Source organism: Tachysurus vachellii, chromosome 5 (assembly GCF_030014155.1).
Source record: "Tachysurus vachellii isolate PV-2020 chromosome 5, HZAU_Pvac_v1, whole genome shotgun sequence".
Classification (NCBI taxonomy): Eukaryota; Metazoa; Chordata; class Actinopteri; order Siluriformes; family Bagridae; genus Tachysurus; species Tachysurus vachellii.
This window is the reverse complement of record NC_083464.1, coordinates 32,294,352-32,316,412: the sequence shown is the minus strand read 5'-3', so window position 1 is coordinate 32,316,412 and position 22,061 is coordinate 32,294,352. Positions and strand designations below refer to the sequence as shown.

Here is a 22,061-nt window from a genome sequence, read left to right as displayed (position 1 = left end):
AAATGAAGTAACAAAATAACTAATTACCACACTGACTTCAGCAAAAAGGCTTCCTACCTCAAGGTAGGATTTAAAGCACAGTAACAGTGTCGGAAAGAAGGTAACAGTGTGGCTATAAATCAAGAAACAAAACCGAAACCAAAAATAAACAGTTACCAAAGAGAACAATTTAGCGAGGAGCAAAGCAATTTAACACAAAACACCAAAAAATTAACACGGAACAAAACAGCAGCGTTGTCCCGGGAACAAGGTGCAGCATCAACTGCACATACAGCAGGAATTCCCCGGAACCTAACAGAAAATATTATGCACATTAAGTAAGTGCATTTAAAAAACACAAATTCTAAAACCCACAGAAAAACCCCTAAATAACATGCTAGTGCATACCGGAGAAGTAGCCGTCTGCCACACCAAATCACAGATACAGTACTGGTTCAGTAATAAACCGGATATGGATGAACATCGGGTGACGAAATAACACTGACTGGGGAAATAAAGCAATTAACACTACACCCCCGGCATTTAACCTAGCGTCTCACATAAAAATAGATAAAACAAACTCACATACCTGGGGTAGACAGTCTGTCACAACAGAAATTGTTTTTGACCCTTTTCTTTCCGTTGCGAAACACTACAATGAAGCATACGTGCGGCATTAGCCTATTGTACGACCACAACAAAACAGCGTAGCCATGCTGCTAACAGCCTCTTACCTCCCAGGCAACTGAAAGTAACTGGAACAAAACTGAACCACCGTGCAGCTAGCCGCACCATTAACACCCAGCGGCCTCTGTTGAAGCACGGAACCGGAAACCGGAAGAGCACCTCGAAATGACGCGCATTCAATCACCATGAACCGGACACCCTCCTTTATACACAGCGGCGCTCTCCGATAGGCTATTACTACCTGACGGCACAACAGTAAACTATCCTGCCACAAAAAGTTACTCCCAAAACCTAAAAACTCTAAGATTTCAAATAAAAAAGTATGTTCAACAGTATCAAATGACTTGTAAAAGTCAAGAAATAAAATAAAAGCATCAATATTAATGAAGTCTCGATAATCAAGCATGTCTAGTAATAACCTAGTATGGTTATGTATATTTCTACCCTTTATGAAGGCTGATCGTCAATAATATGTGATAATCCCATATTCAGACGATTAGCATAGACAAGTGCTAATAATTTATAATCATTACATAATAAGGTAATTGGTCTCCAATTATCCAGTAAAAGATTATCTTTGTTAGGTTTGGGAATTAGAGTGATGAGACCATGTTTCATTGTGGGAGAAAGACTACCTTTTGAAATACAATCTAAATAGGCATTATATAGCATCTCCCTGATATCACTCCAAAAGAAAGACAGAAACTCCACAGATAGCCTATCTATTCCAGGTGACTTCCCTCTAGACATTTGTTTAACTGCTAAATCTAACTCCTCAATTCTCAGCTCATCTTCCAAAAGTTGTTTAAAATTATCATCCATTGTCATTTTAAACCCCTGGACCTTATCTAAGAAAAAACAACAATCTTCTTTGGAAAAAAGGGATTTATATAAGTTACTATAGAAAGCTTTAATATTTTCGTTTACTTCTTTTTGATTATCAACAATAATGCCATTGATATTTAACTTCTGAATTTTTTTTCTTCGTCTGTCTTCGTGCGTCTCTGTTTTTCCAGACTAAAAAAGTAAGATGTGTTTTTCTCCCCTCCTTCAATCCAGCGAGCCCTTGAACGAATAAATGCTCCCTTAGCCTTTTCCAGATATATATTATCAAGATGGGACTATAAACTGTTTAATTCAGTCTGTTCTAGCCTAGTTAAATCATTTTTACAGCATAGCGTATTGCTGCGACTAATAATGTCCCTTTGTTTTATCTTTTTAAGTGTTGATGATTGTTTACTTATTCTGATAGCTAATTGTTTAACTTTGAATTTAAACCATTCCCATTTACTCAGAAAAGACATGTCCAATCCATCTACTTCTTTAACCAGTTGTTTAACTACATTACAAAACTCAGTATTTTCCAGTAGGTTATTGTTAAATTTCCATATGGAATTTATATTATTCTCCCTTCCATCTGAAGAAAGTGTTAAGGATATTACACAATGATCAGTTAGGGGTGATGCAGAAATATCACATCTATTAACCTCATTAATGAGATTGTCTGATATTAACCAGTAATCCAATCTTGAGCATTGGCCATTATTAGATGAGTTGAACCAGGTAAATTGTTTTCTGGTAGGGTTTTCATTCTCCAATAATCTATTAGATTGGCCTTTGTGATCAAGTCAAGTATTATTTCATCATGTGTGTTGTAACGTCGCCTTGACGGTAAGCGGTCTAACCAAAGATCAGGGGCTAGGTTGAAATCTCCTCCAATTACTACTCTATCCGTTGAAAAAGCATTTTCCATTCCTCTAAGTGCTTACTTAAGGATGAGAAGAGATTCTGTTCTGTTCTGTGTTGTTATAGCCATACATACGTAATAAAATGTAGTTTATGGCGTTAATTTCTGTCACAACCATTAACCAATAGCCGGTAGAGTCACTTTTATGGTCAATAATTTTCCCAGGAAATCTATTAAATAAAATCATGACTCCAGCAGAGTGTGACGTACCATGACTGAAAAGGATGGAGTCTCCCCATTGCAATTTCCAAAATTTTGTATCAGCCTCAGCTGAGTGAGTTTCTTGTAAAAATACACAATTAGCCTTTTGCTCCTTACAGAAAAGAAAAATAGCCTTACGTTTTACATTATCTTTCATCCCCCTAGTATTTAAAGAGATAAAGGACAACATTTAGGTAATAAGTATATAATCTACGAACAGTGCACAAGGAATGTAACGATGTGCAGGAATGAGTATTTAGTCCTTAATCAGTATGTTTTATGTAACTAACCCTCTAAAACTATAGAGAGAGAAAGGGAAAAGTACGAACCAAACAGCTATTGTAGCAAAGTTCTATTTAAATATAAATCTATATCACCTACTTTGTTATAATATGCTTAATTTTACGGAATATATCAAGAGGTGACCAGTTGCAATACTATATTATGAACAGGTAAACAAGGTAAACATTCAGTATCTGCCATATACTGGTGTGCAAAAATAAATGGATTCAACAATGTAATAAACAATGTAACTTAAACCATGCTCCAATCAAAAAATCTAATTATTTAACCTAAAATGTTCAGTGATACATTAGCACACAAAGTGCGAGTAGTGTTATTGCTTACATATTGGAGCATTAATGTCCAACAGACAATAAAATTAATGTTTCACTGAAGAACGTGATTGTAGGCTGAATTTCTGACAGCCATTCAAACAAACGATATCAAAAGGATATGTTCAGTTTGGGTCCACCCTCCTGTTATCGATTAAAGCGTATCCTTCTTTCAAGAATGCCCATTTACCTTTCTTTTTGGCTTCTTGGACCAGTGGCCACAGTTTCGCACGCGCCTCCCGGTCTTCTTTCGAGAAGTCTTCTTTAAAGCGTATGTGCATGTCTTTACACACTCTCACATCCTTCAACTTCTTCCAAACATCATCCCGTACCGTTCTCATCCCGAACTGTATGATAATTGCTCTCTGTGTGTTATTTGAGGTAGCGGCGTCACGTCTCCTCCCCAGCTGGTGAACGGTGTCCACGGTTCTCAACTGACATTGGAACAATTCTTGTCAGAATCCCTATGACAAGTTCTCTCGTGTCTTCCTCGCCGTCCTTTTCAGTGAGGCCAATTATCCTCAAATTCCACCTCCTTCTGTACCGGGTTTGCTCAGCACATGTTTCTTTCAACAAACTGTTTTCTTTCTGAAGGCCTTCAATTTTTTTTCTGAAGCACGCAGATTTCTTCTCGGTTTTCTTTTGCTGCGGTTGTGTTAGCTTCAATACGTCTGTCGAAACGTTTCAAAAGTTCCGTCTGCTCGTCCATTGTTTTGGTCAGAACTTGCACGGCTTGTAGAATTGCGGCGCCAGCATTCACGTCCTCGCTTTCTCGTCGGTGTCTCGGTTTCTTTGGATTCTGTTGTTTAATTGCCGTGTGTTCTTTGTTAAGTTTGTCTTCTTTGGATGAGTGCTGCTCCGCTTCCATTTCTTCCTCGATGTCAGAAGCATCACATGTCTCGTGGAGAGCAGCCCTGTTGTAGTTGTGGTCGGACATGATTCCACAAAACAAAGAAAAACCCCTGGAATGTTGTAGTATCTTACTTTTGTCACTTAATTTTGATCCTACATAGAATAGCTGTTTTTTATCGGAGCCTGCAAAAAAAGCTGCCACTCACTCCGCCAACTTGAAAACGTGATTGTGACTCCTGATATCAGTGTAATACCTGACTTATGAGGCCTGTCTCCTGTTTGAATAAGTGTACAGACTGGATCTGAATTAAAAAGATGGAATTATTGGTGTTTAATGATGAACACATTGTTTAACAGTGCTGAGTATTAATTATTGCTGATATTTCTGTTCTAGAATGATGGAGGGAAAGAGATCAGACTCACCAGAACCCAGCTGTGTGTCCATGAAGAGTGACCGGTCAAAGGGACGTCTAATTAACTTCAGAGACAGAGGCAGTTCTGCTGATGTGAGGTCAGTATAGTGAGGTGTTTTACAGCAGTGTTCCACCTGATCAAACTCACTCGTCTCATTATGAAGCCCTTCATGAGCTTTATCAGGTGTTGAAGCAGTAAAACACTAAACTGTGCAGTGCTGCAGCTCTCGGACTGGCAGTGAGGAAAAGTGCTTTAAGAGTTCAGTTCAGTCTGCAGTCCCTGAGCTGGAGGGTCTGTGGTGCTACAGAAGAACATTTACACCTGGGACATTAATGACAATATAAAGATTTTATTCATTTATTCAAACATTTGTTTCTAAACATGTTGGTGTCAGTTAGGAAATCCTGACATCAGTGTATTGTGTTAAGAGGATAGTGTTAAATATCTGTGTCTGTATTTATTAGTGTGTGATTTGTGCAGCTATGAATACATATAGTCCATATTACATGATGTGTTTTGTTTGTTCACAGACCACAAAAATCAAACATCAGCACAAATCAGCTGGACTCTATATTCAAGGTGTGTGTGTTGTTGTTAAAGTGTGTAATGTGTGTGTTGTGATCCCTTGTAATGTCTTGATGTGCAGCAGCATTAAGGGTAATCAGTTGTATGAGTTTTAAATGTGATAATAAAAATAGACTTTTCTTCTTTTGATAAAATAAAAGCCTCTCTCACTGTGTAACATGATAATATTTAGATCTGTTCCTGTGTGTTTCTAACCAGGCGCTGGAACACAAAGTCATCACTCTGATAAAGAATGAGCTGAAGAGGTTTAGGAAGCTCCTGAGTCCAGATTACCCAGCATGCACTGAGAGGGAGGTGGAGGATGAGGAGGATCTGCACAGTCAGAGAGGGAGCGCTGAAGATCACACTGCACGTCCTGAAGAACATGAACCACACAGATCTCGCTAACACACTGCACAACAGTAAGAGCTCTGAGTCATGACTTTATTCCATCAGGTTCACTTTAGAGAGAGGAAATAGTTTTAGATATGAACACTTTTAGTTTTAAATGTAATTTTAATATCATGTTGTATCTGTTCATGGTCCAGCTTCAATAATATTTAGTACATCAGTCAGTAATTAATAGCAGTGTTTGTACGATTTTGCATTATAACTATTTATTAAACTAGATGTTACTTTGTTTATTAGAACTCACCTCTGTGTATCAGACAAAGTTGAAGTCAAAACTGAGAGAGAAGTTTAAAAGAATTAATGAAGGAATCTCACAGCATGGAAGCTCAGCACTTCTGAATGAGATCTACACTGAGCTCTACATCACAGAGGGTTGGAGTGGAGATGTCAGTAATGAACATGAGGTGAGACAGATTGAGGCAGCGTCCAGGAGACCAGCAACACAGGAGAAACCCATCAAATGTAATGAGATCTTTAAAGACAAGTCCATCAGAACTGTGCTGACTAAAGGAGTTGCTGGAATTGGAAAAACAGTCTCTGTGCAGAAGTTCATTCTGGACTGGGCTGAAGGAGAAGTAAATCAGGACGTCACCTTCATGTTTCCACTTCCCTTTAGAGAGCTGAATCTGATGAAGGAGAAAAATCTCAGTCTGATGAAACTTCTTCATCACTTTTTCCCAGAAATAAGAAAACTAGAATCAATAGACTGTGACTCCTACAAAGTGGTGTTGATCTTTGATGGTCTGGATGAGTGTCGACTTTCTCTAAATTTCCAGAAGAATGAGAGATTGTGTGATGTGACAGAGTCAGCCTCAGTGGATGTGCTGCTGACGAACCTCATCAAGGGGAATCTGCTTCCCTCTGCTCTCCTCACATACCTCTCCTAACCACAAGACCAGGAGCAGCCAATCAGATCCCTCCTGAGTGTGTAGACCAGGTAACAGAAGTACGAGGCTTCAGTGATCCTCAGAAAGAGGAGTACTTCAGGAAGAGGATCAGTGATCAGAGCCTGGCTGATAACATCATCACACACCTGAAGTCTTCAAGAAGCCTCTACATCATGTGTCACATCCCAGTCTTCTGCTGGATCTCAGCCACTGTTCTAGAGAGAATGTTGGGTGAAGCAGAGGGTGGAGAGATCCCCAAGACTCTGACTCAAATGTAGAAACACTTTCTGATCTGTCAGATCAAACACAAGGACCAAAAGTACCATCAGAAATGTGACCCTGATCCTCAGCAGACCAGAGAGAGTATCATGGCACTGGGAAAACTGGCTTTCCACCAGCTGGAGAAAGGAAACCTGATCTTCCATGAGGAAGACCTGAGAGAGTGTGGCATTGATGTCAGAGAAGTGTCAGTGTACTCAGGAGTGTGTACCCAGATCTTCAGAGAGGAGTTTGGGCTTCACCTGGGGAAGGTGTTCAGCTTCGTACATATGAGTGTTCAGGAGTTTCTGGCTGCTTTATACACATTTCTCTCCTTTATTAGCAGAAATGTAAAAGAACAACAAACCTCTGATCTGTCTGATCTTTTCAGGAAGTCAGACCTGTCTGATCTCCTCAGGAGTTCAGTGGACAAGGCCTTACAGAGTGAGAATGGACACCTGGACCTGTTCCTCCGCTTCCTTCTGGGTCTCTCACTGGAGACCAATCAAACTCTTTTACGAGACTTAATGCCACAGACAGGAAGCAGATCTCACAGCAAACAGGAAACAGTGGAGTACATCAAGGAGAAGATCAGGAAGGATCCATCTCCAGAGAAATCCATCAATCTGTTCCACTGTCTGAATGAACTGAATGATCATTCTCTAGTGCAGGAAGTACAAACTTACCTGAACAAAGGAGGTTACAGACGTCTCAGTGACACCAGACTCTCTCCTGCTCAGTGGTCAGCTCTGGTGTTTGTGTTACTGAACTCAGAACAGGAGCTGGATGTGTTTGATTTGAGTAAATATGATCAATCAGATAAATGTCTTCTGAGGCTGCTGCCAGTGGTCAAAGCCTCCAGAAAAGCTGAGTGAGTATTTTTATTTATAACTGTATTACTGCATGGTTTATTATTTTAATGTAACACTGAACTGCACTGTTTGGATTAATGTTAGTTAATAGTTCCTCTAATCATCTTTAAACAAACCTCTGGTACTTTTACAGAAGATTGTTTCACTTTTTACACTAACATGTTATATCTGAACTGAGGGCTGGGCCACATGGACAAAATCTTATAACATCATATGAGTCATTTTATAGCTTTTATATATGAATCATGAAAAATTAAGTCTTCTCTAAAATTTATGTAAAAATATCTCTACAAAATAACTGCATGCATTTAAGAACTAAAGACATTTCTGAACTAAACACCAGTGAAAGACTTTTTCTTTTCTGTTTATTCTGAAAGTGACATTTAACAAAACTCTCACAGATGAGAAAAACATCAGACTGACAAAATGGGATCAATATGGATAGAAAACATTAAATATAAATATTAAAACACTCTAATGTCCTTCAAGTATCTCTTTATGTTGAAGTTCCTCATCTTTTGTTGTGTGTGACACAGTGTTGTGGGGAGATTCACTCTGTCATGGCTTTTTTCCTCAATTGTTCTTTCTAATAAAAATAAAACATAAATGCTTTTTAAAAATTTAACCCAATACGAAGGAAAAACAAAAGTCTCCTTCAGTCTGCACTACTGCTAAACTTTACCAAGGACTGAGCTCGTGGTAAATAAAACATCAATCATCATTTTGGACCTCGACACATTGGACAGACGAAGTGGGAGAATGTTCAGCTTTATCTTCTTATTATGTTAGAAACAAGCTAGGCAGCTAACTCAGATGTGTGATGAAGATTTTCTTTCTCTAACACTGAACTGTTTGTAGAGGATGGAGTTTTACACATCTATATTTTATAAAAAATACAAATCATGATCAAGAATTGTTTATAAGGTTAAAAAAATCTAACTTTCTCTTTAGTTTGGATGTGTTTGGAAGTATGTGAACACACCACCTGTACTCAGGTCCACACCAAACACCTGAACCAGTGTGTGTAAAATCAGAGGTCTGGAGGTGACAGATTTGTACCTGTACGAGCACAGAGAACAACACACACCAACTGTTTTAGTGTCTCTGTGAAATCCAACATATAACTGTTGAAAAAGTACGACTAGTATTGTCATGTTATTAACTGGTAGTGTACAGCTGTGTAATTCTTTATTTTCTGTAATAAAATGCACTGTATCTGCATTTCTGCAAAGTTTCTGTGTTGGTTGTAGAAACTTGAACACAGATCAGAATGTAGTGTTTGTAGGCTGCTCGCTCTCACGTGTGAGTTATGTACATGACCTAATGGTCTTATAATAAATTGTAGCTGAGAGATTGTGGAGTGCAGAAAGACGTCCCTGCTCCTGTAAATGTGCTGATGTGGTGTCCTGTCCTCTGATTTGTGTGTGTGACACAAACACACTGACATTTCTGTTACATCTTCAACTTTAGCTGGATTATGGCTGTGTTTGTGTGTTTGAGATCAGTGTTCTGATATTTCATCATTTCTCTTCCAGGCTGTGGAAGTGTAATCTGACAGAGGAAAGCTGTAGAGTTCTGTCCTCAGTTCTCAGCTCAAACTCCTCCAGTCTGAGAGAACTGGACCTGAGTTACAATAAACTGCAGGATTCAGGAGTGAAGCTGCTCTCTGATGGACTGAAGAATCCACACTGTACACTGGAGATACTGAGGTACACACACACACACACACACACACACACACACACACACACACACTGCTTTGTAAATGTATTTAGTGAAGGTGACTGATGGATAAACACTGAGAGTGAGATCCACATCCTGGGAGCAGCGACACTAAAAGCAGTTTGACTGAAGCTTCTTCTTATTAAAATTCACCTTAAGGAAGTCAGCATTTGTTGATGATAAATAAATATTGTGACGGCGGCACGTGCACCACCGCACACACACGGAGGAAAAACCGCTCTTCGCCCACGGCATCGGCAACCCGGAAGCGGGAGAGTGGAACAGGCGGTGGTTCAGCACCCTGGCCAGCGGCACTAACCGCGAGCCCCCGATCTCCAGCACCTTGGTCAGCACCGCGGCAAGTGAGAGAGGGGCGGAGCGGCCGAAACTCCCGCCGAAAATCCCGGACCAATCAGGAGCGCCGCTGGAGCATTCACCCTCCAGGAGGAAAGCACAGCAGGAAGCAAGGCTCAGCGACTGAAGAAAGGAAAGGGGGGCGTACTAAACGGAACTAATGTTGGTTATCTTTTCTTCCCTTTTTTTCCAGAGACATCCAACTGACCTGGGACTCCACGTTGCGGGCTGAGCCTTGCTAATATCCTGGGAGGGCCGCTGTATTATTCTCCTGCCGTCCTCCTCTTGCTACCGGGTTGTGGAGCCTGGTTCTCTGCCCAACCGCCCCTACAGGAAGGACTCAGTTTTCTGCCTTCCAAAGTTCTGGTTTTTTGCTTTAAGTGAGTGAGGAAATAAATACCTCATTTCTTGTTATCTCTCACACCGCCTCTGTGCCCTTTTTTTTTCCGTGTCCCATCTCTCGAAGAGCCCTACACTGGTGGAGAATGCGGGCAGCGGACACGGAAGCAGCACCGGAGCCCTCTGTGGGGCAGGTGCTGCAACATCTCATGCAGGCCAGTCTCCATCAGCACGAAGTCACCCAGGAGCTGGCCAAGAGTGTCAAGAAGGCCACAGAGGAGCTATTGGAACTTCGGCGGGGGCCCCCCGCCGCATCAATTCCCCTCCCTGATCCCGGCCATGACGCTCTGCGCAGGCTCACAAAACTCGGCGCCGGAGATGATGTGGAGGCGTTCCTGGATACCTTCGAGCGCACCGCAGACCGGGAGGGTTGGCCCAAGCGAGACTGGGCCGATGCCCTAGCCCCATTGCTCAGTGGAGATGCCCAATTGGCGTATTACGCGTTGGATCCAGGAAACGCTCGAGACTATGAAACGGTGAAAGAGGAAATTCTTGTCCGCTGTGGTCGATCCCATGTCACGGCAGCCGGAGATTTCCATAGGTGGCGGTATGATCCAACTAGCAATCCTCGCCCCCAGATGGATGAACTGCTGCGTATCACCCGGCGCTGGTTGCAGAGTGATCGACTAACGGCCAAAGAGGTCACGGAAAGAGTGGCCATGGACCGGTTCCTACGAGCGCTGCCGGCCGAAGAGCGGAAGGCTGTTGGGCTGAAGGGCCCAGAGGACACCAAGGACCTTCTGAACACCCTGGAACATGCCAAGGCCACCCTAGAAATGGGTCGGGATGCTCGAAGAGACTTCCAGGCCAGCGCCCGCCACCCCCAGCCCCGACAACAGCCAGTGTCCGAACGGATCTGGGAGAGGAGACCTCTGGATAGCCGCCCCACCCTGGGACCGGTTGATGAGCCTATGCCCACCGAACCGGACCTCAGAGCCCCAACTCAGGCACCCAAACAATGGCTCGCGAGTTGTGGCCTACACACCCCCACCATTCCAAAGGGGGCCCGCCTTACCATGGAGGTAAATGGCCGCCCGGTGTCGGCGCTCCTGGATTCGGGGAGTACAGTCACGCTGGCCCGGCCCACTGTACTCCCTGCCCCCATAAAGTCGGTGGGGACTCTCGCGGTCTCGTGTGTCCATGGCGATGCCCGTTCTGTCCCTACCGCACAGGTCAAGATCCGTAGCAAAGCAGGAGAGTGGCCACTCCTCATCGGACTTATCCCAGATCTCCCGGTCCCCCTCCTACTGGGACACGACTGGCCGGGGTTTGCTGCCGCCCTGAAGGCCACTGCCAAGGGTGGGCTGGAACAGAAGCAGAAGGGCCGGGACCGCCGGGCGTGCATGGCTCGGGGTGACAGAGACGCCAGCGACTCCTCTCCAGGTGAGCCCCAGCCGCAGGTTAACCCTATTTCTTCACTGTTTCAACAGGCCACCCAGGAGAGAGGTTTTGGAAAAGAGCAGAAGGAGGATGACCGGCTGAAGCACTGCTGGGGTCAGGTCCTGCAGGTGGAGGGAGTCAACACCAACCCTGCCCGGCCACTTCCCCCCTCGTACTTCCTGGTGAGGAATGGGCTACTTTATTTTCACACCGATAGGAGAGGAGAACCTTGCGACCTACTGGTGGTGCCACGCCAACGTACCCCGCCTCTGCTCCACCTAGCCCACACTCACCCCTTGGGGGGCCATCTGGGACCCAAGAACACACTAGAGAAACTGCGGGACCGATTCACCTGGCCGGGCATGAACGCCGAGGTCCTGGGCTTTTGCAGGGCCTGCGCCACGTGCCAGCGGACCTCTCCCCTGAAACCAGCTCCGGCCCCCCTTATTCCCCTTCCTATCATTGGCGTCCCCTTTGAGAGGCTTGGCATGGACCTCATCGGGCCGCTACCAAAGTCTGCCCGGGGCCATGAATACATTCTGGTGATGGTGGACTACGCCACCCGCTACCCCGAGGCGGTCCCGCTTCGGAAGGCCACCTCACAGAGCGTGGCCAGAGAACTGCTCCTGCTCTTCAGCCGAGTCGGGATCCCTAAAGACATCCTCAGCGACCAAGGTACGCCCTTTATGTCTAAATTAATGATGGATCTGTGTCGGCTCTTGCAGCTCAAACACCTGAGGACGTCTGTCTACCACCCCCAGACAGATGGCTTGGTGGAACGTTTTAACCAGACCCTGAAACGTATGCTACGGAAGGTGGTAGACCAGGAAGGACGGAATTGGGACCTCCTCCTTCCATACGTCCTCTTTGCAATCCGGGAAACACCCCAGGCGTCCACAGGCTTCACCCCTTTCGAGCTCCTGTTTGGGCGGCGGCCGCGGGGCATGCTGGATGTTGCCCGGGAGGCCTGGGAGGAGCAACCCTCCCCCTTCCGCTCCGTCATTGAATTCGTCCAGGACATGCAGACCCGTATCGAGCGTGTGGGGCCCATCGTGAAGGAGCACCTTGAGGAGGCCCAACGAGCACAACAGAGGACGTACAATCGGCCCGCCCAGGCGAGGGAACTTCGCCCTGGGGACCAAGTAATGCTCCTCATTCCCAGTGCCGCCTGTAAGTTCCTGGCAAAGTGGCAGGGCCCGTACACTGTCCTCGAAAAGGTGGGACCGGTGAACTATCGGCTGCAACAGCCAGGTAAGCGTGCAGACACCAAACTATATCACATCAACCTTTTAAAAAAATGGATTCCCCCGCCGGCTGTGGTGTCTGCGTTTGCCTCCCTTCACACAGCTCCCCAAGAACGGGCCCTAGTGCGGAGGGGAGAGGATCTCACACCAGCCCAGCAGCACGACCTCACAGAGCTCCTGGACCAGTTTGCGGATGTCTTCTCATCCCAGCCAGGACGCACGGCACTGGTACATCACGAGATCAGGACCCCTCCTGGGATGGTGGTTCGACTGCGACCATATAGGGTCCCAGAAGCTCGACGCCAGGCTATTGAAGAGGAAGTAGAACGCATGCTGAAAGAGGGGATTATCGAGGAATCTGCCAGCCCCTGGTCCAGCCCCATCGTGCTGGTGCCTAAACCAGATGGGTCCATCCGCCTCTGCAACGACTTCCGGAGGCTCAACCAGATTTCAGACTTCGACAGCTATCCCCTCCCTCGAGTTGATGATCTGGTGGAGCGGCTGGGGAAGGCCCGGTTTATTTCCACCCTTGACCTGACAAAGGGCTATTGGCAAGTCACCCTGGCGCCAGAGGCGAAGCCAAAGACCGCCTTCAGCACCGCCCATGGCCACTGGCAGTACCGGGTCCTTCCGTTCGGCCTACATGGGGCCCCGGCCACTTTCCAGCGCCTCATGGACATCGTCCTCCGACCCCTCCGCGCCTTCGCTGCTGCCTACCTGGACGATGTAGTAATCCATTCCTCCACCTGGTCCGATCACCTATTCCACCTGGGGGAGGTTCTGGGGGCCCTCCGAACAGCTGGTCTTACGGCAAACCCCCACAAGTGCCACCTGGGCCTGTCCGAGGCCCAGTACCTGGGATACTGCATCGGCCGGGGACTCCTAAAGCCCCAGGAGAAGAAGGTCCAGGCCGTGAGAGAGTACCCTCGACCCACGTCAAAGAAACAGGTACGGGCCTTTTTAGGATTAGCGGGCTATTATAGACGCTTTGTGCCTAACTTCTCCTCTCTAGCTGCCCCTCTTTCAGACCTCACCAAGAAAGGCCAGCCGGACCGGGTGCACTGGACGGACGGCACAGAACAGGCGTTCCGCCGGCTCAAGGAGGCCCTCACCACCCAGCCAGTACTACGGAACCCCGATTTTGGTCGCCCCTTTTCGCTGCAGACGGATGCGTCTGAAACAGGGCTGGGAGCCGTCCTGTCACAGGAGTTCGAGGAAGAAGAACACCCGGTCCTCTTTATCTCCCGGAAGTTGACCCCCGCTGAGAGAAACTACGCTGCAGTGGAACGAGAAGCCCTGGCCATCAAGTGGGCTGTGGAGGATCTCCGGTACTACCTGGCAGGGCGACACTTCACCCTGGTGACAGACCATGCCCCTCTACTCTGGATGGCCAAGGCGAAGGACACCAATGCCAGGGTAACGAGATGGTTCTTATCTTTACAAGATTTCTCGTTCCAGGTCATACACCGAGCCGGGAGCCGGCACGGGAACGCCGATGGCCTCTCGCGGCGCTATGCTCTCTGGGGATGGTTACTACCAGGTGGGGGCTCAGAGCAAAGGGGGGGGACCTGTGACGGCGGCACGTGCACCACCGCACACACACGGAGGAAAAACCGCTCTTCGCCCACGGCATCGGCAACCCGGAAGCGGGAGAGTGGAACAGGCGGTGGTTCAGCACCCTGGCCAGCGGCACTAACCGCGAGCCCCCGATCTCCAGCACCTTGGTCAGCACCGCGGCAAGTGAGAGAGGGGCGGAGCGGCCGAAACTCCCGCCGAAAATCCCGGACCAATCAGGAGCGCCGCTGGAGCATTCACCCTCCAGGAGGAAAGCACAGCAGGAAGCAAGGCTCAGCGACTGAAGAAAGGAAAGGGGGGCGTACTAAACGGAACTAATGTTGGTTATCTTTTCTTCCCTTTTTTTCCAGAGACATCCAACTGACCTGGGACTCCACGTTGCGGGCTGAGCCTTGCTAATATCCTGGGAGGGCCGCTGTATTATTCTCCTGCCGTCCTCCTCTTGCTACCGGGTTGTGGAGCCTGGTTCTCTGCCCAACCGCCCCTACAGGAAGGACTCAGTTTTCTGCCTTCCAAAGTTCTGGTTTTTTGCTTTAAGTGAGTGAGGAAATAAATACCTCATTTCTTGTTATCTCTCACACCGCCTCTGTGCCCTTTTTTTTTCCGTGTCCCATCTCTCGAAGAGCCCTACAATATTTGAGATGATATTAAAATGATTGTGGATGTCACAGGTAACCAGTACAGTTCCTGTACAATAGGAGTGATTTAGTTACTAACTGTAATGTATAAAGTTGTTCGTGAAATACATAAAAGAGCGTTACATTAATCTAATCTACTTGGAATGATTGAATGTAGAAAAAGTTTTTCTGTATCTTCTTTACTCCAAATGAAATTTCATGTTGTCTTGATGAGTGACTTCACAATTGACCATAAAACTGTCTAGCACACAAATATGATGTGAACCAGTTTAGTACTGGTCCTGAGAGACCTACCCAGTGTTCAAGTCTGTGTAGAAGAATCTCCTGGTCTACAGAATCAAAAGCTGTCACTCGGGTCAAGAAGAACAAGAATGGACCTGTGATCAGAACTGGAACTTAGTTAGAGATCATTTAAAACCCTGAGCAAATGCTGCACAGCACAGAACATTTGTGTTTAGTGACACTAAAACTCTATAAAAGGTAAATGGGAGTTATTGTGACTTATTAATGTAACAGCAGCCTGAAGACCAAAATGTGGAACCAGTTTACAGGAAAGGTGACTTAGGTGTGAATGTGGTGAAGGGAAAGGAAACGGTTGGAAGGAGAGAAAAAGAGATCTACACTGTACCCAGGTGATCATGAACACTGTAATGACCAGTCGGCAAAATCCACAAATCTGAAGAAGCAATAATCCAAAGAGCAAAAACAGGGTCAATAGTGATAAATATCAACATCAGAAACAAAGCTAATTCACACCATATAGAAAAACACTTATTTATTTGATCTGTGTATTGAGGGTATTATGTGATGTCTCTGTGTGTGAAGGTTATTAAAAAACACCACCAACAGTTTTACTGTCTCTGTGAAAATATTGAAAGATCTACATCACTTCTCACATCAGAACAAAGTACATTTATTTCCACAGTGTGTAGATCAGTGTACATTACACACACATTTAATAACATACTAATACTCTAGTCATACTAAAGTGTTGTACAGCATTTAAATAAAGATGTCGTGACAAACAGAAGTAATTAATAAACCAGCTTTTATCCTCCAGAAACATCACACTGGTCTCTAAATAGCTCTAACAGTGAGCTCCAAATCTTCTGTCAGCTCAGGTGTTTCCCTAAAAAGAGAATTCCCTGTGTAAATACTCCTACACACACACACACACACACACACACACACACACACACACACACACACACACACACACACACACAATACTACTCCTATTTACAGTGAGGACAATAAATTAATGTCTCTGCTGTTATCTGTCCTCATGGAGCTGCTACCATTTTATAGACCTGTTTCTGTTGTTCAATGGGAGCAAAAATATTCCTGAAAATGTTTGTAACACAAAGTAAAAGTGTGTACAATGTACACAGATCTACACACTGAACACACTGTAATGAAGCAGTAAAGGACAGTGTGTAAATGTGTAAATGTTCTCCAGCAGAACTTTCCCCAGAGCTGCTGAACACACTGTATGAAAATCTCTCTGCTAGAAATAAAGAGACGTGTTTGTTCAGAGTGACGTCTCTGTTATTATCTTCTTACAGAAAGTTAAATACATCGTCTCATATGAGCTGAGACACATGGATCTGTCCAAGAGCAGTCCAAGTTTATACACAGATGTTCATTTTTATCCTGATATTAGAACCTTGTGTTCAGGTCCACACTTTATTTCTCACTGATGGAAACACCTCAATTCACTATCAGACAAATAAATCAAACACTTCATCATTTCTCTTCCAGTCTGCGTGACTGTAATCTGACAGAGGAAAGCTGTAGAGTTCTGTCCTCAGTTCTGGGCTCAAACTCCTCCAGTCTGAGAGAACTGGACCTGAGGGGCAATAAACTGCTGCAGGATTCAGGAGTGAAGCTGCTCTCTGATGTACTGAAGAATCCACACTGTACACTGGAGATACTGAGGTACACACACACACACACACAAACATACACACACACACACTCACACACAGACCACACACACACTCACACACACACACTCACACACAGACCACACACACACACACACTCACACACACACACACACACACACTCACACACACTCACACACACTCACACACACACACACACACACACACACACACACACGCACCACACACATACACACACACACTCACACACACACGCACGCACCACACACATACACACACACACTCACACACACAGACCACACACACATACACACACTCACACACATACACACACACACACTCACACACACACACACGCACCACACACATACACACACACCACACACATACACACACACTCACACACAGACCACACACACACACACACACGCACCACAGACACACACGCACCACACACACACACACACAGACACACACAGTTTTAATAAACACTACAACATCCAGTTCTCCTCTGTGGTAACTGTAATTGTAGTGATCTGATATATTGTCATTGTTGTGTGTGTGAGATGGAGAGTAAATGTATTGTATATAAAGATTTTGTGTAGTTCATGTTTTCAATACTAAAACTGAGTGTGTTAAGTGTGAGAAGGTTTTCTTTCTTGCAGGATGTGTGACTGCAGTGTTACAGATGAAGGTTGTGCTGCTCTGGCTTCAGCTCTGAGGTCAAACTCCTCATCACACTTGAGAGAACTGGATCTGAACTTTAATAAACCAGGAGAATCAGGAGTGAAGCTGCTCTCTGATCTACTGAAGGATCCACACTGTAAACTGGAGACACTACAGTGAGTTACTGACTTACTGTCTCTTTACTGTATGATATTGTGTAATATTCACTGTGTGCTGACAATTCATTCTTTAATTAAAAAAAAAAATTACTTTTACTTGTTATTTCTCTTTTCTTTCTTTCTTTCTTTCTTTCTTTCTTTCTTTCTTTCTTTCTTTCTTTCTTTCTTTCTTTCTTTCTTTCTCCCATTCTACAATATTTAATGAAAAATCTAACATTATCTTCCTCATCCATTTCATTTCATTTCCTTTTTCTATAATTTCTCTAATCTTAAAATCATAGTGGTTTTTCTTTAAACTTTCTGTATTTAGAATCCATACACTTTGTCCTGTTTCTACATTATTCCAGTCTTAAAAAATAAAAACTCATGATACTCAAACTTGTTTCCTTATATCTGATTTTGTCTGTAAAGTTTTCTACATTTCTTGTACATAAAATAAAGTCAATTGTTGTCCTGCAGGTTTTTCACTATATCTCTTCTTTCCTTCCTACATTTCTCTCTCTCCACACGTCTATCAGGTTGTTTTCACTCATTAGATCCTTTAGTTCTTTTCTCTCTGTATCTGATTTAATAACCATCCCATCTGCCATATCCAGTTTACTGAAAACAGTCACTGAAAGTCCCATCATTATTATTTCTTTATGGTTCTTTAAAATTCTCTCTTCATTACTTTTCAGCTCGATGATGACCTCTGCTGGTGAAAGCGATATTACACAATGTTCCACAACCAAACAACGTATTTATTTTAGAATAATGGATGGATTGACAAATTAAGGATAGAGGATAATTAAAATTAAAATTACATTTAAAATAAAGTGTGTTTTAATTTTTTGTTCATTTGTGTTCATGCATTTTATGTAAAAAGCCTGGTGAGTAAAATAACACATTTACTAGCCAATGATGACTCAGGCGTCATTGTGTCCGTAGAGGGATGTGGAAGTATAATTATGTAAGAGTGCAAAGTATTATTCCAGTAAAATGGAAACAGCCCAAAGTAACACTTAAGTAGAATCAGAGTCAGAATCAGAAAGGTCTTTATTGCCCAGTATGTTTTCACATACGAGGAATTTGTTCTAGTACAGAAGCTCCACAATGTAACAGAATGACATTGACATGAACACTTATATAATAATGTGTATGTACAATGGAAAAAATGTGCAAATTGAAATAAAATAAGTAAGTATGTGTTTTAAGTAAATAATGTAAGATTAGTGTGTGTTCTGTGTATGTTAAGTGTTCATCAGATGCATTGCCTGAGGGAAGAAACTGTTCCTATGTCTGTTCATTCTGGTGCTCGGGGCTCTGTAGCGTCGACCAGATGGCAACAGTTCAAAGAGTGAGTGTGCTGGATGTGAGGGGTCCAGAGTTTGTGAGTGTGCTGGATGTGAGGGGTCCAGAGTGAGGGAGTGTGCTGGATGTGAGGGGTCCAGAGTGAGGGAGTGTGCTGGATGTGAGGGGTCCAGAGTGAGTTTGCTGGATGTGAGGGGTCCAGAGTGAGTGAGTGTGCTGGATGTGAGGGGTCCAGAGTGAGGGAGTGTGCTGGATGTGAGGGGTCAAGAGTGAGTGTGCTGGATGTGAGGGGTTCAGAGTGAGGGAGTGTGCTGGATGTGAGGGGTTCAGAGTGATTGTCTCTGCCCTTTTGCTCACTCTGGAGAAGTACAGATCTTGGAGAGAGGGGAGAGTTGTGCCAATGGTTCGCTCAGCAGTCCGGACTTCCCTCTGTAGTCTTCTGAGGTCAGATTTGGTAGCTGAGCTGAACCAAACAGTCACTGAGGTGCAGAGGATGGATTCGATGATTGCAGTGTAGAACTGTTTCAGCAGATCCTGTGGCAGGTTAAACTTCCTCAGCTGACGAAGGAAGTACAACCTCTGCTGAGCCTTTTTTCACAATGGAGTCTATGTGAATGTCCCACTTCAGGTCCTGGGAGATTGTGGTTCCCAGGAATCTGAATGACTCCACTGCTGTCACAATGCTGCCCATGATGGTGAGTGGGGGGAGAGCAGGGGGGTTTCTCCTGAAGTCCACGATCATCTCTACTGTCTTGAGCGTGTTCAGCTCCAGGTTGTTAAGGCTGCACCAGACAGCCAGCCGTTCAACCTCCAGTCTGTAAGCAGACTCGTCACCGTCCTGGATGAGGACGATCAGTGTGGTGTCGTCTGCAAACTTAAGGAGCTTGACAGAGGGGTCATTAGAGGTGCAGTATTTATAATAATAAAGTAGTAAAATATTTTCTGGCCTAAAACACAAAACACACTGCTGTCAGTGGCACAGTCATCATCGTTGTGGGTGATTAACTGTTCATAAGTCTGACTGCATGAGGAAAGAATCTTTTCTGGTGTCTGATGGAGCTGAAATGTGGTGGTCTGGGTGCGAACATTCATGTTTTTTCTTCATGTCAGATAACGAGATGACCTGACAATATGGTGCATTCTCTTTAGCTCAGACTGTTATTTTGACTCTACAGTCATTGTTGACTTCTGAGAGACAATAGTTCACAAAACCACACAGACTTGTACAGTACAGTGAGGTGACTGGTGGCAACAGTGAAGGCACCAAATGAAGACCAACATCAGCTCCAGAGTTTTGATTATCTTTAGTTCTGACTGCATGAAAGAACCAGCAGTTCAACTTCCTGTTAAAATTCAAACACATCTCCATCTGGGACGAGACCAGTTACTAGTGGTCTTCAGTAGTAGGACATAAGGATCCATAGAGTTATTAGCAGGAGAGCAATGAGGAGAGCAAAAAGGTAGCAAAATAAAACAAATTAAAATGGCTTGTTTGTGGGTTTATTCTTTTCGTTTATTCTTTTTTTTTTTTACAAAGTTGGTACATGTTTATTTTTATTGAAGTCAAAGTTTAGCCAAAATTGAGATTCCTCCTACTCTACATTTTTTGTGGGCATGCTTTCTATTGTGTGTGTGTGTCTGTGTGTGTGTTGGGGCGTGTGTATCTGTGTTTGTGTGTGTGTATATGTGTGTGTGTATCTGTGTGTGTGTATATGTGTGTGTTGGGTGTGTGTATCTGTCCGTGTGTGTGTGTCTGTGTACTGTATATGTGTGTGTTGGGGGCTTGTGTATCTGTGTGTGTTGGGGGTGTGTGTAACTGTCTGTGTGTGTGTGTATATGTGTGTCTGTTGGGGGTGTGTGCATCTGTGTGTGTGTGTATCTGTGTGTGTATCTGTGTATACGTGTGTGTGTCTTTGTGTATCTGTGTGTATATATGTGTGTGTGTGTTGGGGGCGTGTGCGTGTGTGTATCTGGGTAAATGTGTATATGTGTTTGTGTGTGTGTGTGTGTGTGAGAATCTGTGTATATATGTGTGTGTGTGTGTTGGGGGCGTGTCTCAGAGCAAATTTAAAATCCCACGCATGCGCACTTCAGACACTTACTACAATTACCACACACACAAATGGGTTAAAAGGTTTATTAAGATATAATAATTAAAATGTTCTACACGTATGTGGACATGTAGCACATTTTTATTGTAAGTGAGTGATATTAAGGGAAACAGATGACCATCAGATTAATAAAGATCACAGAACGGTTACTTTTCAAATCCCGTGCGCACGCGCAGCTCGAGTTGAATTTAAATCCCACACGCATGCGCAGTGGCGGCTTTTCTTCAGCCACACTGCGCTACATTGTGGAAAAGTATCTACTTCTGCACTATACTTCTGAACCTTTCATAGCCCGACGTGAGCCAGTTCAGGAACTGAGAAGCTCATTTAGCAGCCTGTATTTAGAATCAGAAAGAGGAGTGGCTGTTCCAGAAGAGGACAATGACTCAAGTCACCTACCACCTCCACCACCACCGGAAGAGGATGAGGAAAGTCTGATCAGTCTTACCACTGCGACAAAGGTGAGACAACTGTGGGACAGACTGGACAAGATCGAGGAAGATGGTGTAGAACGTGTCCAGGGAGTCGAAACATACATTCAGAATGTTCTTCAACAGTATGACCGTCGTTTGATTGCTGTAGAGGGGCAGATGCCAGACCTAACAAAGTTAATGTCCAGTCAATCATCCTTATACGAGGAAAGTTTGAAGAAGTTGGAAGAAAAACTTGTTGTCTTTATAGAAGAAAAGAACAACTGCCGAAAGAAAATCTTAGAAACCCAACTACAAGAGATGGGTAAAGCTGTGATGGATTGCGTGAAAAGACGGGACAGCCATCTCAAGTCTCTGTTTTGTCTTACTCCTGGAGTTACCTCTACACCAGCTAACACGTCAACGCCAGATGTACATGTCACTTCTATGCTACACCAGCTGCCTTATAAAATGGCCTTCAAAATAGAATTCCCTAAGTTTGGGAGCACAGCAGATGAAGACCCAATAGCTTATTTGGAGAAATGTACAAAATATTTAGCTGTGAGATCCATGAGCAATGCTGAGATATTAGCAACTCTGCCATCTGTGTTGACACATACAGCTAAGGATTGGTGGGTGGCCGAAAAAGTGCATGTTAAAACTTGGAGTCAGTTCAAATCTGCTTTCTTGCGATCATGAG

At 44.5% G+C, this 22,061-nt stretch overlaps 1 protein-coding gene across 4 annotated transcripts in view; it reads left to right on the top strand.

The window, feature by feature from the left end:
* The window catches only part of LOC132846470 (NACHT, LRR and PYD domains-containing protein 12-like), a 109,640-nt gene that overhangs the window by 73,965 nt on the left and 13,614 nt on the right, over positions 1 to 22,061 (top strand). For all 4 annotated transcript variants that reach the window (XM_060871261.1, XM_060871264.1, XM_060871263.1 and 1 more), the window contains one exon: positions 9,022 to 9,195. In XM_060871261.1, the coding sequence (XP_060727244.1) occupies positions 9,022 to 9,195 (174 nt within the window). The remainder of the gene's footprint in view (positions 1 to 9,021; positions 9,196 to 22,061) is intronic.